At 37.3% G+C, this 16,858-nt stretch overlaps 1 protein-coding gene across 1 annotated transcript in view; it reads right to left on the bottom strand.

Annotated features, from left to right (window-relative positions):
* Nucleotides 1-11,957, bottom strand: part of NPEPPS (aminopeptidase puromycin sensitive) — an 81,495-nt gene extending 69,538 nt beyond the window's left edge. Inside the window, exon 1 of the mRNA XM_034639933.1 lies at nucleotides 11,848-11,957. Within this exon, the coding sequence (XP_034495824.1) occupies nucleotides 11,848-11,905 (58 nt within the window). The 5' untranslated portion in view covers nucleotides 11,906-11,957. The remainder of the gene's footprint in view (nucleotides 1-11,847) is intronic.
* Between the last annotated feature and the right edge of the window lie 4,901 nt (nucleotides 11,958-16,858).

Consider the following 16,858-nt stretch of genomic DNA (forward strand, 5'->3'; position numbering starts at 1 on the left):
ACCAGCCATCCTGTCCCACCAATGGGGGAGAAAACCTGAAAGTACTAGTGAAGTTCACAGACCAGGGACACTGAAAGACTGAGACCTAGTCATAGAATTATATAATAATTTCCCTACCCCTTCACGTTACCATAGCGTTATTAAAGGCCTATTTTAGAGGCGCCTGGGTGGCTCCGTCGTTAAGCTTCTGCCTTCGGCTCAGGGCGTGATCCCAGGGTCCTGGGATTGAGCCCCACATCAGGCTCCTCCGCTGGGAACCTGCTTCTTCCTCTACCACTCCCCCTGCTTGTGTTCCCTCTCTCGCTGGCTGTCTATCTCTGTCAAATAAATAAATTTAAAAATCTTTAAAAAAAAAAATCCTGGATAGCATACTAAAAGGCAGAAAATGCAACTTGAAGACACTAAACAAGCATCAAATCCAGTCAGTTATGGCGGGAATGTTGGAATTCTCAGACTAGATTTTTTTAGAACTATGATTAATATGCTGAGAGCTTTAACGAAAAATGCAGACACATCAAGGATGGATCGATAATGTAAGTAGATAGATAGAGATTCTAAAAAAGAATTTTAAAAATGATAGAAATCAAAAGCATAGGGGCGCCTGGGTGGCTCAGTCATTGGGCGTCTGCCTTCGGCTCAGGGCATGATCCCAGAGTCCTGGGATCGAGCCCCACATCAGGCTCCTCTGCTGGGAGCCTGCTTCTTCCTCTCCCACTCCCCCGTTTGTGTTCCCTCTCTCACTAGCTGTCTCTCTATCAAATAAATAAAATCTTAAAAAAAAAAAAAAAGAAATCAAAAGCATAGTAACAGAAATAAAGAATGCCTTTCATGGGCTGAGGAAACAATCTCTGAGCTTGTAGACATGACAAAAGAAACCTCCAAAACGAAAGAAAAGAAAAAAAAGAAAAGAAAAGAAAAGAGAGAGAGAGAAAAGAAAGGAAAGAAAGGAAAGAAAGGAAAGAAAGGAAAGAAGAAAGAGAAAGAAAGAAAGAAAGAAAGAAAGAAAGAAAGAAAAAGAAAACTGGGGGGAAAAAAAACCCAGAACAAAATATCCAAGAACTGTGGGAAAACCACAAAAAGTGTAACATATACATGATGGGAATACCAGAAGGACAAGAAAAAGAAAGGGACAGAAGCAATATTTGAAATACAATGATGGCTGAGAAGTTCCCAAATTAATGTCAGACACCAAACCACAGATCCACGAAGCTCACAGAAGACCAAGCAGGATAAATGCCAAAAACCCTAAACCTAGGCATATCATATTCAAATGTTAGAAAATCAAATATAAAGAAAAAGTCCTGAAAGAAGCCAGAGGGGGAAAAAACACCTTATCTATTGAAGAGCAAGATAAGAATTACATTCGACTTCTCAGAAACCATGCTAGCAAGAAGACAATGGAATGAAAATTTTAAAGGGCTGAAAAAGAAAAACTAACTAGAATTCTGTATCCTTCAAAATGATCCTTCAAAAGTGAAAGAGAATGTTCCTCTCATTCTTGCTGTGAACCTAAACTGCTCTGAAAAAATTAAGTCTTTAAAAAAAAGTGGGGGGAGGGCCGCCTGGATAGCTCAGTTGTTAAGTGTCCAACTCCTGGTTTCACCTCAGGTCATGAGCTCAGGGTCATGAGATGGAGCTCCGCATGGGGCCCCATGCTCTATGTGGAATCTGCTTAAGATTCTTTCCCCTCCCTCCCCCTCTGCTCCTCCCCCTGCTCACGTTCTCTCTCTCTCAAAAAAATAAATAAAATCTTAAAAAAAAAAAAAGTGGGGAGAAATACTTTTGTCAGACAAACAAAACTGACGGAATTTGTTAAGTAGACATGCTTTGCAAAATATGTTACAAGTTCTTTAGAGAAAAGGAAAATGATATAGGTCAGAAACTTCAATCTACATAAAGAAAGAGCACCAGAGAATGAATGAATGAAGGTAAAATAAAAATGGTTGTTTACTTTTAACTGATTTAAAAGATAACAGTTTGTTCAAAATATTAATAGTAACAATGTATTTGATTATGTTGGTTTCTGTGTATGTGTGTGTTTATGCATAAGTGAAATGAATGACAGCAATGAAACAAGGGATGGCAGGAAGTAACTGGAAATATTTTGTTATTATAAAGTACTTGTACTACTTGTGAAGCACTATGGTGTTATCTGAAAGTGAATGGATTAATTATAAATATATATTGCAAACTCTAGGGCAACCACTAAAATCTTTTCAGATTAAAAGTAAAGGGATAGGAAAAGATACACTGACACTAATCAAAAGAAAGTGGGAGTAGCAGCTGTATTAATTTCAGACAGAGCAGACTTAAAAGCAAGAAAAGTTAAAAGGAACATTACATAATGAGAAGGGGGCAATACTCCAGCAAGGCATAACAATTCTTAATGTCTACCTAACAATAAAGCATCAAAATACATGAGGCAAAAACTGACAGAATGGTAAGGAGAAACAGATGAATCTACTATTAGAGTTGAAGACTTTAACACGCTTCCATCAGAAATAAACAGATTCAGCAGCAGAAAATCTGTAAGGATATAGTTGAACTCAATAGCATCATCAACCAACTGGATATAATTGACATCTATAGAAGACTTCATCAAACAACAGCTTGTGTTACACATTTTACTCAAGCTCCTTTGGACCATTCACCAAGACAGACCATATTCTTGGTCACAGACACACTTTAACTAATTTAAAAAAACAGAAATCATAAAATGCCTGCTCTCTGACCACAAAGGAATTAAACTAGAAATCAGTAACAGAAAAATAGCTGGAAAAATCCTCAAATATTTGGAAATTAAATAATTATAATACTTCCAAATAACATATAGGTCAAAGAAGAAACCTCAAGAGAAATCTTTAAATATTTTTAACTAAGCAAAAATGAAAATACAACTTATCGAAGTTCATGAAATTCAGGGAGAGCAGTGCTTAGAGGGAAATTTATAGTACTGAAACCATATATTACAAAAGAAGATCTAAAATCAATCACCTAGGGGTACCTGGCTGGCTCAGTCAGTAGAGCTTGAGTTCAAGCCCCACACTGGGCGTAGAGCTTACTTAAAAAAAATAAATTAATAAAAATAAATCAAATAAATCACCTCAGCTTCTATCTTAGGAAACTAGAAAAAGAAGAACAAATTAAATCCAAAAGAAGCAGAAGAAAAAAAAAAATTAGAGCAGGGGTGCCTGGATGGCTCAGTCAGTTAAGAGGCTGCTTTTGGCTCAGGTCATGATCCCAGGGTCCTGGGATTGAGCCCCTTGTCAGGCTCCCTGCTCAGCGGGGAAGTCTGCCTCTCCCTCTCCATCAGCCTCTCCCCCTATTCATGCTCTCTCTTGCTTACTCTCTCAAATAAATAAATAAATCTTTTTTAAAAAATTAGAGTAGAAATCAATGAAATTTAAAATAGAAAATCAGTGGAGAAAAATCAACAAAACCAAAAGCTGATTCTTTAAAAAAAAAATCAACAAAATCAATAAGCCTCAAGCCAGGTTAAGAGAAAAAGAGAAAAAACACAAATTACTAAAATCAGAATTGAATGAGGGGGGTGACTGGGTGGTTCAGTCAGTTAAGTGCCTGACTCTTGGTTTCAGCTCAGGTCATGATCTCAGGGTCATGGAATCGAGCCCCACATGGGGCTCCATGCTCAGCATGGAGTCTGCTTCTCTCTGCCCCTCCCACCGCCTCTCTCTCTCTAAAATAAATAAATAAATCTTAAAAAAAAAATAAAGAAAAGAGTTGAAAGAGGTAACATCACTACAGATCCCATGGACATTAAAAAAATAATACAGGAGGGGCATCTGGGTGGCTCAGTTAAGTGACCAATTCTTGATTTCGGTTAAGGTCATGATCTCAGGGTCCTGATCTGAGTCCTGCATTGGGCTCTGCGCTGGGTGTGGAGCCTGCTTAAGATTCTCTCTCTCTTCCTCTTCCTCTGCTCCTCCCCCCTCTCAAAAAATGAATAAATTAAATTTAAAAATAATACAGGAGTATTATAAACAAATCTTTGCCCACAAATTTTTAAACCTCAATGAAACGGACCAATTCCTTGAAACACACAATCTACTGAAACACACACAAGAAGAAACAGATAATCTGAATAGCTGTATATCTATTAAAAGAAATTGAATTGGGGCACCTGGGTGGCTCAGCTGGTTGAGTGTCCAACTCCTGGTTTAAGCTCAGGTCATGATCTCAGATTCATGAGATCAACCCCTGTGTTGGGCTCCACGCTCAGTGGGAAGTCTGCTTTAGATTCTCTCCTGCCCCTCCCCTACCCACTCACAAGAACACACACTCTAAAATAAATAAATAAATCTTTAAAAATTAAAAAAAAGAAATTGACTCAATAATTATCTTCCAAAACAGAAAGCACAGGCCCAAACAGGTTCACTTGTGAATTCTACCAAACATTAAGAAATGATATGCATTCTCTACAGTCTGTTCCAGAGCATAGGAGCAGAAAGAATACTTCCTAACTCATTTTATGAAAGCCTGCATTACCCTAATATCAAAACAAAAGACATATAAGAAAACTATAGACCAATCTCTCTTTTTTTTTTTTTAAAGATTTTATTTATTTATTTGACAGAGACAGCCAGCGAGAGAGGGAACACAAGCAGGGGGAGTGGGAGAGGAAGAAGCAGGCTCATAGCGGAGGAGCCCGATGTGGGGCTCGATCCCAGAACGCTGGGATCACGCCCTGAGCTGAAGGCAGACGCTTAACCACTGTGCCACCCAGGCGCCCCTAGACCAATATCTCTTAACAACATAAATGCAAAAATCCTCAACAAAATATTAGCAAATCGAATCCAACAGAATACAAAAAGAATTAAATGCCATGACCAAGTGGGATTTATCCAAGTATGCAAGGCAGTTTCAACATACAAAAATCAATCAATATACTCCATCACATCAACAGTCTAAAGAAATATCACACAATCATCAGAAGATGCAGAAAAAGCATTTGACAAAATCCAATACCCACTCATGATAAAATCTCTCAACAAAGTAGGAATAAAGATGAATTTCTTCAACTTGATATAGAACATCTACAAAAACCCTATAGCTAACATCATACTTAATGGTGAGAAATTCCACGCTTTCCAGCTAAGATGAATAACAAAGCAAAGAGGTCTCACCACTGCTTTTCAACACTGTACTGAAAAGTCCTAGCTGCTAATGCAGTAAGACCAGAAAAGGAAATAAAAGGTATACATATTGGGATGGTAGAAATAAAATTGTCCTTGTTCACAGATGACATGGTCATGTAGAAAATTCAAAAGAATCAGCAAAAAACTCCTGGAACAAATAAGCAATTATAGTAAGGTGGCAGGATACAAGATTAATATACATAAGTCAATCACTTTCTATATATCAGCAATGAATAAGTGGTATTTGAAATTAAAAACACTTTATCATTTACATTATCATATTAAAAAATTAAATACTTAGGTATAAATCTAACAAAATATATATAAGATCCATATGAGAAAAACTACAAAACTCATAACAGATACCCAAGAACTAAATAAATGGAGATATTCCATGCTCATGAGTAAGACTCCAGGTTGTCAAGATGTCAGTTCCTCCCAACTTGATCTAGAGATCCAATCCCAATGCAAATAAAAATCCCAGAAAGTTATTTTATGGATACTGGAAACCTGATTCTAAAGTTTATATGCAGGGGCACCTGGGTGGCTCAGTTGGTTAAGCAGCTGCCTTCGGCTCAGGTCATGATCCCAGGGTCCTGGGACTGAGCCCCAGGTCAGGCTCCCTGCTCAGCAGAGAGCCTGCTTCTCCTTCCCCCTGTTTTTGTACGTGTGCATGCTCTCTTTAGGATAAATAAATAAGTAAAATCTTAGGGAAAAAAAAAAAAGAAAGAAACAGACCCACATAAATACAGTCAACTGACTTTTGACATAGGAGAAAACGCAATACAATGGAGCTATCTTTTCAACATAGGATGCTGGAACAACTGGACATCCGATATGCAAAAACAACTAATGAAGACATAGACCTCATATCTTTTACAAAAATTAACTCAAAACGGATTACAGACCTAAATGTAAAATGAAACTCCTGGAAGATAAGATAGGAGAAAACCTAGTTGACCTTGAGTATGGGTGATGACTTTCCAGATAAAACACCAAAGGTATAATCCAGGAAAGAAATAAATGATAACCTAGACTTAATTAAAATTTAAAAATTCTGCTCTGAGAAAGGCAATGTCAACAGGATGAGAAGACAAGCCACAGACTGGGAGAAAATATCTGCAAAAGACACATCTGGGGGCACCTGGGTGGCTCAGCAGATTAAGCGTCCGACTCTTGGTTTCAGCTCAGGTCACGATCATTTGGACTGTGAGGCTGAGCCCCATGTCAGGCTCTGCGCTCAGCAGGGAGCCTCCCTGAAGATTCCCTCTGCCTCTCCCCCTGCTTGCTCTTCCTCTCTCAAATAAATAAATAAATAAATCTTATAAAAAAAAAAAAGACACATCTGATAAAGGACTGTTATCCAAAGCATACAAGAATTCTTAAAACTCAACAATAAGAAAAAGAACAATTAACATTGTATCAAAGACCTGAACAGACATCTCACTGAAGATGATAAACAGATGACAAGAAAGCACATGAAAGGGTTTCAACATCATGTCATTAGAGACCTGCAAATTAAAACAATAATGACATACCACTACACACCTATTAAAATGGACAAAATCCAAAACACTAACAAATGCTTGGGAGCATGCAGAGAAACAAGAACATCACTCATTGCTGGTGGGAATGCAAAATGATACAGTTATTCTGGAAGACAGTTTGGCAGTTTCTTACAAAACTAAACACTTTTTTTTTTTAAAGTAATCTCTACACCTCACATGGGGCTTGAACTTATGACCCCAAGATCAAGAGTTGGATGTTCTACCTACTGAGCCAGCCAGGCACCCTTAAACATACTCTTATCATAGCATCCAGCAACCATGCTCCTTGGTATGTACCAAAAGGAGCTGAAAACATGTCCTCACAAAAACCTGCACATGGATATTTACAGCACCTTTACTCATAACTGCCAAAACCTGGAAGTAACCAAGGACTCCTTCAGTAGGTAAATGGATAAATAAACTGGTATATACGGACAATGGAATATTATTCAGAGCTAAAAAGAAATGAGCTCTCAAGCAATGGTGAAAAAACATGGAAGAAACTTAAATGCATTATTACTAAGTGAAAGAAGCCAATCTGAAAAGGCTACATACTGCAGTCTGACTCCAACTATAGGACATTCTAGAAAAAGCAACACAGTGGAGACAGTAAAAAGATTAGTCGTTGCCAGGGGTTAGGAAGGAGGGTTGGATAAACACAGGATTTTCAGAGCAGTGAAACATTATGTGTGATACTGTAATGGTGAATACATACCATTTTACATTTGTTAAAACCCACAGAATGTATAACACCAAGAGTGAATCCTAATGTAAACTATGGACTTTGAGTGTTACGAGGTAAGTTCATTGAGTGCAACAAATGTACCACTCTGGTTCAGGATGTTGATAATGAGGGAAGAGGGGGTGGGTAGGACAAGGAATACATGGTAAATCTCTGTACTTTTCACTCCAAACTGCTCTGAAAAACAAAGTTTATTAGTATGAAAAATAAAAATCACCATTTTTTAAAGGATTTTTATTTATTTATTTGACAGAGAGAGAGCACGCACATGCAAGCAGGGGGAGCAGGCAGACGGAGAGCAGGCTGAGCAAAGAGCCGATGTGGGGCTCGATCCCAAGACCCCAGGATCATGACCTGAGCCGAAGCAGACGCTTAACTGACTGAGCCACCCAGGTGCCCCTAAAATCACCATTTAATTCAGAAAACAGAATACCCTGAAAGTTACCAAAGACCTGAGAAAATATTTGGTTCCTCAATAGAGCCTGGAATAGTGGTTAGCTTATGCATTAACATGAAGAAGAATAGCACGTAACAGACTTTATGTTCAAAATCCCCAAAGCTCAATATACTCAGGACTCGCAAATAAAGTAGAGACAAAATAAAAACAAAAGCTCAGAAATAAGGCCATCATAGTGCTCAAAAACTCTAAAAGCTACCTAAAAACAGTATTCTGAATCTTTAAAAAAGGATATACACTGGAACACACATGACAAACTAAAACAATTTGCTGAATATATTTAATAGTAATACAGCATTTTATACATCAGTTTCACTTAAGAATCTAGAAGAATCTCATAAGGGGTTTTGCTCTTTTTAATGAGACAGCTATGCTCAAGTCTTGTCTTCATGTCCAAGTGATAAAGAATATGCGTAACACACAGTTCCCTGGTAGGTTACAAATTCAACAAAAGTCAATATAGCTCAAAAAAATGTGCTGTTGGCCAGAAAAGTTCTTTAAAATTTGAATACATTTATGTGAGACACACATTCTTTGGTCTGGCCTCGGTCCCAACATTCTTGCTTTCCTACATCCAGTCCAATTCACTCAGTAACTTTGGGTGAGGCCCCCTACCCTGTACTGTTATTTGTACAACTAAACTTATACTTTGATTCCTTTCACTTAAAATTTCCTTATGAAATTCTGTAACATATTTCAATACATTTGTATGAGAAATGGATATTTTCTCTCCTCTTTCAATTTTCCAGATTTGAGAGCTAGCACTAATTAGTCAAGCATGTATTTTCAGAATGATAATGAAAACAACTATTGGAAAGAGATGGTGGTTTATTAATGTTATTCCTAATCCACACTTGACTGCATGACAGAATCTATATCACTGATAGGCTTACAAAGGCCTATGGAAGCTTATGATAAAGGTCCATGATCAAGTGTGAGGCACCATTCCTTTTTCTCAAGTTAACAGTTTTGCTCAAAATTGTTAGTATTTGGCAGTATTTCTGACCAGCCGTCTCAGCCTCTCAATGAACACATGCATGCATTCATCTGCACACACTGAAAAATGTGACTCTGCTTCAAGAATAACCGTGTTAAGATTTCCATGCCTTACGTGGAGAAGCCAAGGTGATGCTGGTGGATCTGAAGCTATGTATCAGAACTCCGTATGGAACAGCGAAGATGTTGTTCCTTCCACAGCTAATGCAACAGACACACCTGACAGAGTATACTAAGGGGAAAGTTGGCACAAAACTTTCAAGTGATCATTCTCCGTGTGGTTATGCCCAAACCATCTATTCATGATAAATTAAAAGTCTCTTTACCTGTCAGGACCTGAGTCCAGGCACTCTTGCGGAAGCTGGGGACAGTACTAAGCCCTGCACTGTGTAGGAGGTGCACTCCTTGCACTGGGGCTTAGGTGCTACTGATTTCACCAACCCTTGAAGTGCAGAACAGTAAAAAAACAGTGTTCAGCCGTTTTTCTTACTGAGTTCTCATTTTTTAAATATTACAAAGATCTCAATTTGGTTTTTAAAATAAATTATTTCTGTGGAAAAGGCAGTGCCTTAGTTTAAAGAGACACAGGCCACTAGGTCTTTCTGGGTCACTGCATAAGCCACAAGATGGCTTTTTTCCCCCATCAATTAAAAACTTACACAAAGAAGCAACAATTTCGTGCCTTCGAATGATTTTCTGATTTTTACCTTAAGGTACCAAGATTTAGTGGCTACACACATGTAACTCGGTCTTGCAGAAGGCAATAGTAGGTATGAATAGGTACTGTACTAGATGAGATTAGCTGAGAGTTAAAAAATGGTACCTTTCCTATTGACTCAATTATTCCCCTGCCAAACCATACCGCCCAGGAAGGAGCTGGCAGTCAAATTCGCAACTACTAATTTCTAAAGAAACAACATGCTGTACTCTTCCATAAGGTAAAAATCCAGAAATGCTACTATGCCCAAGGATAAAATTACACTGTGTATGTGTCTGGAAGGCCAAATCTGTTTCTGACTGAAACCTTAAAATTCCACATTAATACAATTTCCCATTCTCTTATACTCTAAAATGAGATAAGCTTACACATGACTCTAGGTTTTTCCCATTGCTGCCGGAGAAATGAGTTGAAAAATATCCCTTAGCTAGTTTTGAAGAAAATATTTTATGCACCTAAAAAAGAGTAATGTTTTCTTTGAATCTCTCTCCAAATCCCCTTCACTTCTATAAGCTTTCATTTCTCTTCCGACCCTGTTAGTCAGAACGCAAACACTGCTATTCTGACTATTATCAGCTTGGCACCACTCAGTTATGCATACTCAAAGCATCTGAGTTCTCTGAATTCTTTCCTGGCATTTTAGTAGAGGGAGATAAAAACAAACCCGAGCTGAAACCGTGCCAACCGGAGGGTACCCGTGTATTTTACTATCTCTTCCTATCTATACTCAGCACCATTTTAAAACTCTGTATCAAATTTAAATGTTCTCTACCTACAACAGAGCAAGCTTGTCTTGATATGCTTGGCTAAGGTGCTTATATTTTTCTTCACAGGTAAAGAAATTAAATAACCCCTCTTTCATTTACTAAACATTTTTTTTAATATTGGCACTCCCTCAAAGTCCACTTGAAGGATCTGTTCCTCTAACTTAAAATCACAGCAGTTTGATCTCATTTACAAACAATGGAACCTTAGTACTTCTTGGCAATACTCTGCTCGACTGCTACTTTTTTTTGTCTTTCTATGGACAAGATAATTTAAGAAAAATTCATGAAATAAATATTGCCCGGCCTTAAAATGTTACTTGTATGCTTCTTTTCAGTGTAAAGGAGAGGCGAAAGCAATACAAAATGCAAACTAAAAGGCCAAATTTCTAACTTATTTGATATCAAATGAAAAGATTTTCTTTTCTTTTTTTTTTTTTTTTAAAGTAAGCTCTACATGCAATGTGGGGATTGAATTCACGACCCTGAGATCAAGAGTTGCATGCTCTACTAGCTAAGCCAGCCAGGCATCCTGATATCAAATGAAAAAATTTTCTCAGAGGAAGTCTCAGAGTAGTGCAGACTAATAAAAAAATCATTTTGTCAAAAGTAAAAAGCACTTCAGTTCCAATATTAATACACTTGCGAGTTCATGCCAAATATGACAACTTTTTAAAATGTAGCTTAGGTGGGAACAAGATTTCAGGCCAAAACTGACTACTCAATTTAATCCTTGTTGTAATTACAATATCTAAAATAGTTCTCATTTTAAAAGATGCTAATTGAGTTCCCACACATTCTACAGAATGTCTCTTTTTAACATATTCTTACTCTGTAACTAACTTCTAAGCTTCTAACCTCCACATTCCATCCCATAAGGCAAATATTTTTCTCTCAATTATGAATAAGATTTAAGAAAACCACATATGAACTAAGCCGCCTTGATGAACCAATCTTTCATGCTCAAAGCACTATTTTAAAAATAACTCTTCAGCTTGGAGGCGCCTGGGTGGTGCCGTCAATTGGGTGACTGACTCTTGGTTTCAGCTCGGGTTGTGATCTCGGGGTCATGGGATCAAGCCCTGCATCAGGCTCCACGGTCAGCGCAGAGTCTACCTGGGATTCTCTCTGCCCCTCCCGCTCATGCTCTATCTCTCTCTAAAATAAATAAATAAATCTTTAAAAAAAATAATTCTTCAGCTTTATATGCATGGTATTATATTCATTTTACAGTTATGAAAATGTAATGTGACTAGAGTTACAAAATACGTTAATGTTTGAAGTAGAACTAGAATGTGGCATTTCCTTTATCTCATAGTACAGATTACTAAAACATTTCCCATGAACATCTAAAAATGTTTCCTATTTCTAAAGTAACAAACACTGATATCTTAATCTGAGAATGTATATATCACCACACACACACCATACACACAGACAGCAAATTAAATGGAAAACAGTTCTTACCTTCATCTCCCTCTGGTGCATATGAAGCTGTAATAATGTCAATATCAGCACAATTCATCACAATCTGATTGGTTGCCTGCCTCACCTAAGGGGAAAAGAAAAACCAGCAGTGTCAGAAATAGCCAAGATTAATAACACGTACATCTTCATCTTGGCCTAATGTATGTCACAGGGAATTTTTTTTTAAACCCAGACATCACTAAAACCTAGACTGAGTATTTACACATCAACGGTAAAAATAAATTAGCAGTTTTAAGTAATCCAAGGCAATTCACATTTTCCAAATTGTATTAAAAGCAACGATAAACACTTAAGTATTTTACAGAATTTAAACATCTGACCAATGAGCTAAACAAAAGCATTTTTCCCACTTGAACTTTTATTTAAAACAATTAAAAGTTTTCAAATTAAAAATTAATTAGGAAACATTTCTCATATGTTGCAATTTATTATGTATTTCAACCTACACATCAAACCCATCATAAGACCTTTAAGGACAGAGGAAGAAAAGTGATATCATAAACCATGTCAAAACTTCATAAGACACTCTTTCAATTTTTTCTCTTACCAAAGTAACATTTTGGATATAACAGACACTAATGACTCACCACCAAGATTAAATAAACTTTCTAAGATTTTGTCTTACTTGCTTCAGATGCCCCAAAATAAAATACAGATATAATGAAAAAAGCCCCATCCTCTCTTCCTCATTACATGGAGAAAACCACTCTCCTAAGGCTAATGTAGCTCTTGCTCATGTATGTATGGTACTTCTGCTACATATATAAAGTTCAGCAAACAATGTTTTTAATTTTATGCAAATAGTATCAAAGTGTATATAACCTTTACACCAGCTTTTTTCATTTAACATTGTTTCCAAGATGGGTAAATGCAAACAGATGTAGATCTAATTTATTAATTTTAACTCCTACAGAGTAGTATTCCATTCTATAAACAACCACAGTTATTCATCCATTTCCTTCCTAAAGGAAGTTAGATTATTTCCACTTTTTTGTTATTTAAAATAGTCCTATAATATCTTGTCCATGTTTTTTTTTTTTTTTAAGATTTTATTTATTTATTTGACAGAGATAGAGACAGCCAGAGAGAGAGAGAACACAAGCAGGGGGGAGTGGGAGAGGAAGAAGCAGGCTCATAGCAGAGGAGCCTGATGTGGGGCTCGATCCCATAACGCCGGGATCACGCCCTGAGCCGAAGGCAGATGCTTAACCGCTGTGCCACCCAGGCGCCCCTTGTCCATGTTTTCTTATGCACATTTTTCTTTACCAAGAATATCCCAATTATGCTCTAGAGTAGTTTCAATTAACACTACCATGAGCAAAGAATAATGTTCATCATCCTCCAAAAAACTTAAAAATTTTTGACAATCTGATGGGTATTAAATGGTATTCCACCATTGCTTTAATTAGAATTTTCCTGATTACTGGTTAACACTGGTTAAGCATCTTCTCTTTTTAGTTTCTTTCTTTCTTCCTTTATTTTTATTTTTATTTTTTGCCATTGCTTTTTCTCTGCAAATTGTTCATTCATAACCCTTGTCCACTTTTCAAATTTGGTAGTAGACTTGGTTTTATATACTTGTTGCATTTAAACAGAACCTCAAATTCATTTGCAGACCATTCATTTGAATGATCTAAATTTAAAATAACAAAAATACTGGGGCTCCTGGGTGGTTCAGTCGGGTATTGGTTTTGGCTCAGGTCATGATCTCATGGTTGTGAGATGGAGTCCTGCCTGCATGGGGCTCCCTGCTCAAGGTGGAGTGGGCTTCAGATCTTTTTCCCTCTCCCTCCCCCTCGGCCCCTTCCAGCTCACACACAAGTGCTCTTTCCCTCTCTCTCTCTCTCTCTCTCAAATAAATAAATAAATAAAATCTAAAAATAAAATAAAATAAAGTACAGATACCCTAAGTCACAAACAAATGTCTACAGAGGCCAGCCAAACAGGTGAGTAGAGTAGGCCAGGTGAAGGCTATGCATAAAAGAAGGGGAAGTAGCCACTTCTTGGAGCCAATCAATTTATTGCTATACTGAAAAGGAGACTTAGTATTGACAGATCTTCCAATTACCAAAAAAAAAAAAAAAAAAAAAAAGCCACAGGGGCTCCTGGCTGGCTCAGCTGGTAGTGTACGCGACTCTTGATCTCTGGGTCTGAGTTCGAGACCCATACTGGGCAGATCGCTTGAAGAAAAAAAAAAGCCACAAATTTTAGATTTTATGTGCCATCTCCCAAATTGTAACTGATGGCAACTAATACAAAATTTGCAAAAACACTATGCAGTCCAAACAAAACCCACATGTAGGTCAATAGTGCCTCGAGATCACTAACAGACCACAGAACTAGGTAAGGACACATGAGTAATATAATATCTGTATGAAAAAATGATACCAAAGAGCAATCATTTTATTAATAACCCATAAATAAACAAGATTAATCTCAAACTAAAATTACCTGACCTAAGTTACAGATAGTATGTTTATAAGCCTGTAACAGACTGTCAAAATCACTAACACATAACGTGAAACTATTTTGGCTCATTAAAAAAAATCCTTTTCAGGGACTTGGCTGGGTCAGTTGGTAGAGCGTGAGACTCTTGATTTTGGGGACATGAGTTCAAACCCCACACTGGGTGTAGAGCTTAGTTAAAAAAAAAAAAAAGTCTTTTTCATAAATCGCGGTTTCTGAACAAAAATGCCATTTAATGAATTTTTTTAAAAGATTTTATTTATTTATTTGACAGAGAGAGAGCACTTGCACAAGCAGGGGGAGCAGCAGGCAGAGGGAGGGGGAGTAGCAGGCTCCCCATTAAGCAAGAAGCCCAACAGGGCTCGATCCCATCCGCAGGGATCATTACATGAGCCCAAGGCAGATGCTCAGCTGAGGGAGCCACCCAGGCACCCCTAATGAATTTAAAAAAAATTTTTTTTAAGTGGTAGGAGCACCTGGCCGGCTCAGTCGGTACAGCATGCAACTCTTGATCTTGGCGTTGTAAGTTCCAGCCCCATGTTGGGTATAGAGATTACTTAAAAATAAAATCTTTAAATAAATAAACAAACAAATAAATAATTTTGTAAGTGGTAATATTCCTTCATACTGTTTATTTCATTAGGAACATTTCTAAATAGCACTAAAACTCTTCTGTCCCAACTGGCCATTTATAGCACTACATTTGAACAAATAAACAAAAAAGACCCCTTTGCCTATTTATAAATTCACTTTAAAAAAATTCAGCAACGCAGGGAAATGAAGCACTTAATGAGGCTGGGGTGGGCTATAGGGAGGTGTCTCCAAAAGGTAAAATGAATAAAAACATTCCAGGGTTTGAAGTTTATGCCAACAGAATAACAACAGTAGTTTAGTTACACATCTTCATCTTTATCTAGGCAACCGTATTTTCATCCATCAACATCTATAGTGAATTTAATGGTAACTGCTTCCTCCAATGTCAAGATACCTGTACAACACTACATATACCAAATGACATCTGCCTCCCTACTACTATAACATTCTGAGGGAAAGTGTTTGCATACTTTGGAAAGACACAGTCTACAACATCCATTTACAAGTACATTCTAACTCCTCTTGTGTTTAGGGAAAACCCACCTGTTTATACTACTGAATTAAGCTGCTTGTTGAATAGCTACTAATTTTTTTTTAAGATGCTGCCATTTCTGGAAGGGTGGGAGGGAAGAACCAATGGAACAAAAATACTTATCTTAGTAATAGAATGCTACTCAAATGTTAAAAATCTGACAGTATACTTTGCCTCATATTAGACATGCATTTTAAACAGGATAGAAAGTGCTTGTTTTAGCCCTCAGTGCCTGATTCACAGTAATCAGTTAATAGATATTGTTATTAAGACACACACATAGGGGTGCCTGGGTGGCTCAGTCGGTTAAGTGTCTGCCTTCAGCTTAGGTTGCGGTCCCGTGGTCCTGGGATCAAGACCCGCCATCGGGCTCCCTGCTCCTCGGGAAGCCTGCTTTTCCCTCTGCCTCTGCCGCTCTCTGTCTCTCATGAATAAATAAATAAAATCTTAAAAAAAAAAAAAAAGACATACCGAGACCAAGATTAAATGTGCTGTAATCATAAAGATGTTCCTCTGAATATAATCTAACAGCATTCACCTGACAGTTTATAAAGTGTCTATCAGAATGATATAAAATTTAAAAACTATGTGCTATATTATATAATACTTTGGATATCAGCATACGTGTACAGATTTAAAGTATCTATGGACTTCAGGGCTTCACTACCACACTGTAACATTGCTCTTTTTGACGTTTTCCCAACAATAGCACTGACCTGATGATTCAGCACATGATTTCTCACATATTAACATCATCATGTTAGTGATGTGTTCCACTACCAAAAATACAGGTAATAATTCAAAGGAATTTCAGCATTAAGATCTGCAAGTTTTAAATAGAAGCAAAATGTTAAAGTTGGTATATATACTGGATAACAAGCTCATTTTCAACTTCTCCATTTGATGCTATTAAAGAATGGAACAACAGTGTCTCCTTTCCTTGTTTCAAACCCAGAGTTAAGTATTCTTGGAGCCCCATAGAGACTGCACTTCAACTGAACCAAACACTAAGCAATGGCTCTACTGAAGGCAGCTTGACCAGTGGTAACAATTTTACAATGGAAGTTTCCTATGAGTTAGGAAGGCAGCAATATGAGATTTTTTTTCCCCTGAATGAGTCTTCATTATAATCACTCAGATATACATCTTACGGGTACTGTAAGACCCATGAGGCTTTTCTCTGACTGTCAAAGCCCTCAAATTTTAGTGAAATGAAATCTCCAGTGTGACAACTCCAAATACCAGTCTGAAGCCTGAGTCACTTTGCCTTACAAGCATTTCACCATTAAAATTTTGTAATAATCATTGCCTTTGTGGAATAGGGCTGTAATTTCTAAAGAGAATAAGGAGCAAATAATTAGTAAACACAAACTGAGCCAAGTTTTATAACAAAAGAGA

This window comes from Ailuropoda melanoleuca, chromosome 13, assembly GCF_002007445.2.
Source record: "Ailuropoda melanoleuca isolate Jingjing chromosome 13, ASM200744v2, whole genome shotgun sequence".
Lineage (NCBI taxonomy): Eukaryota > Metazoa > Chordata > Mammalia > Carnivora > Ursidae > Ailuropoda > Ailuropoda melanoleuca.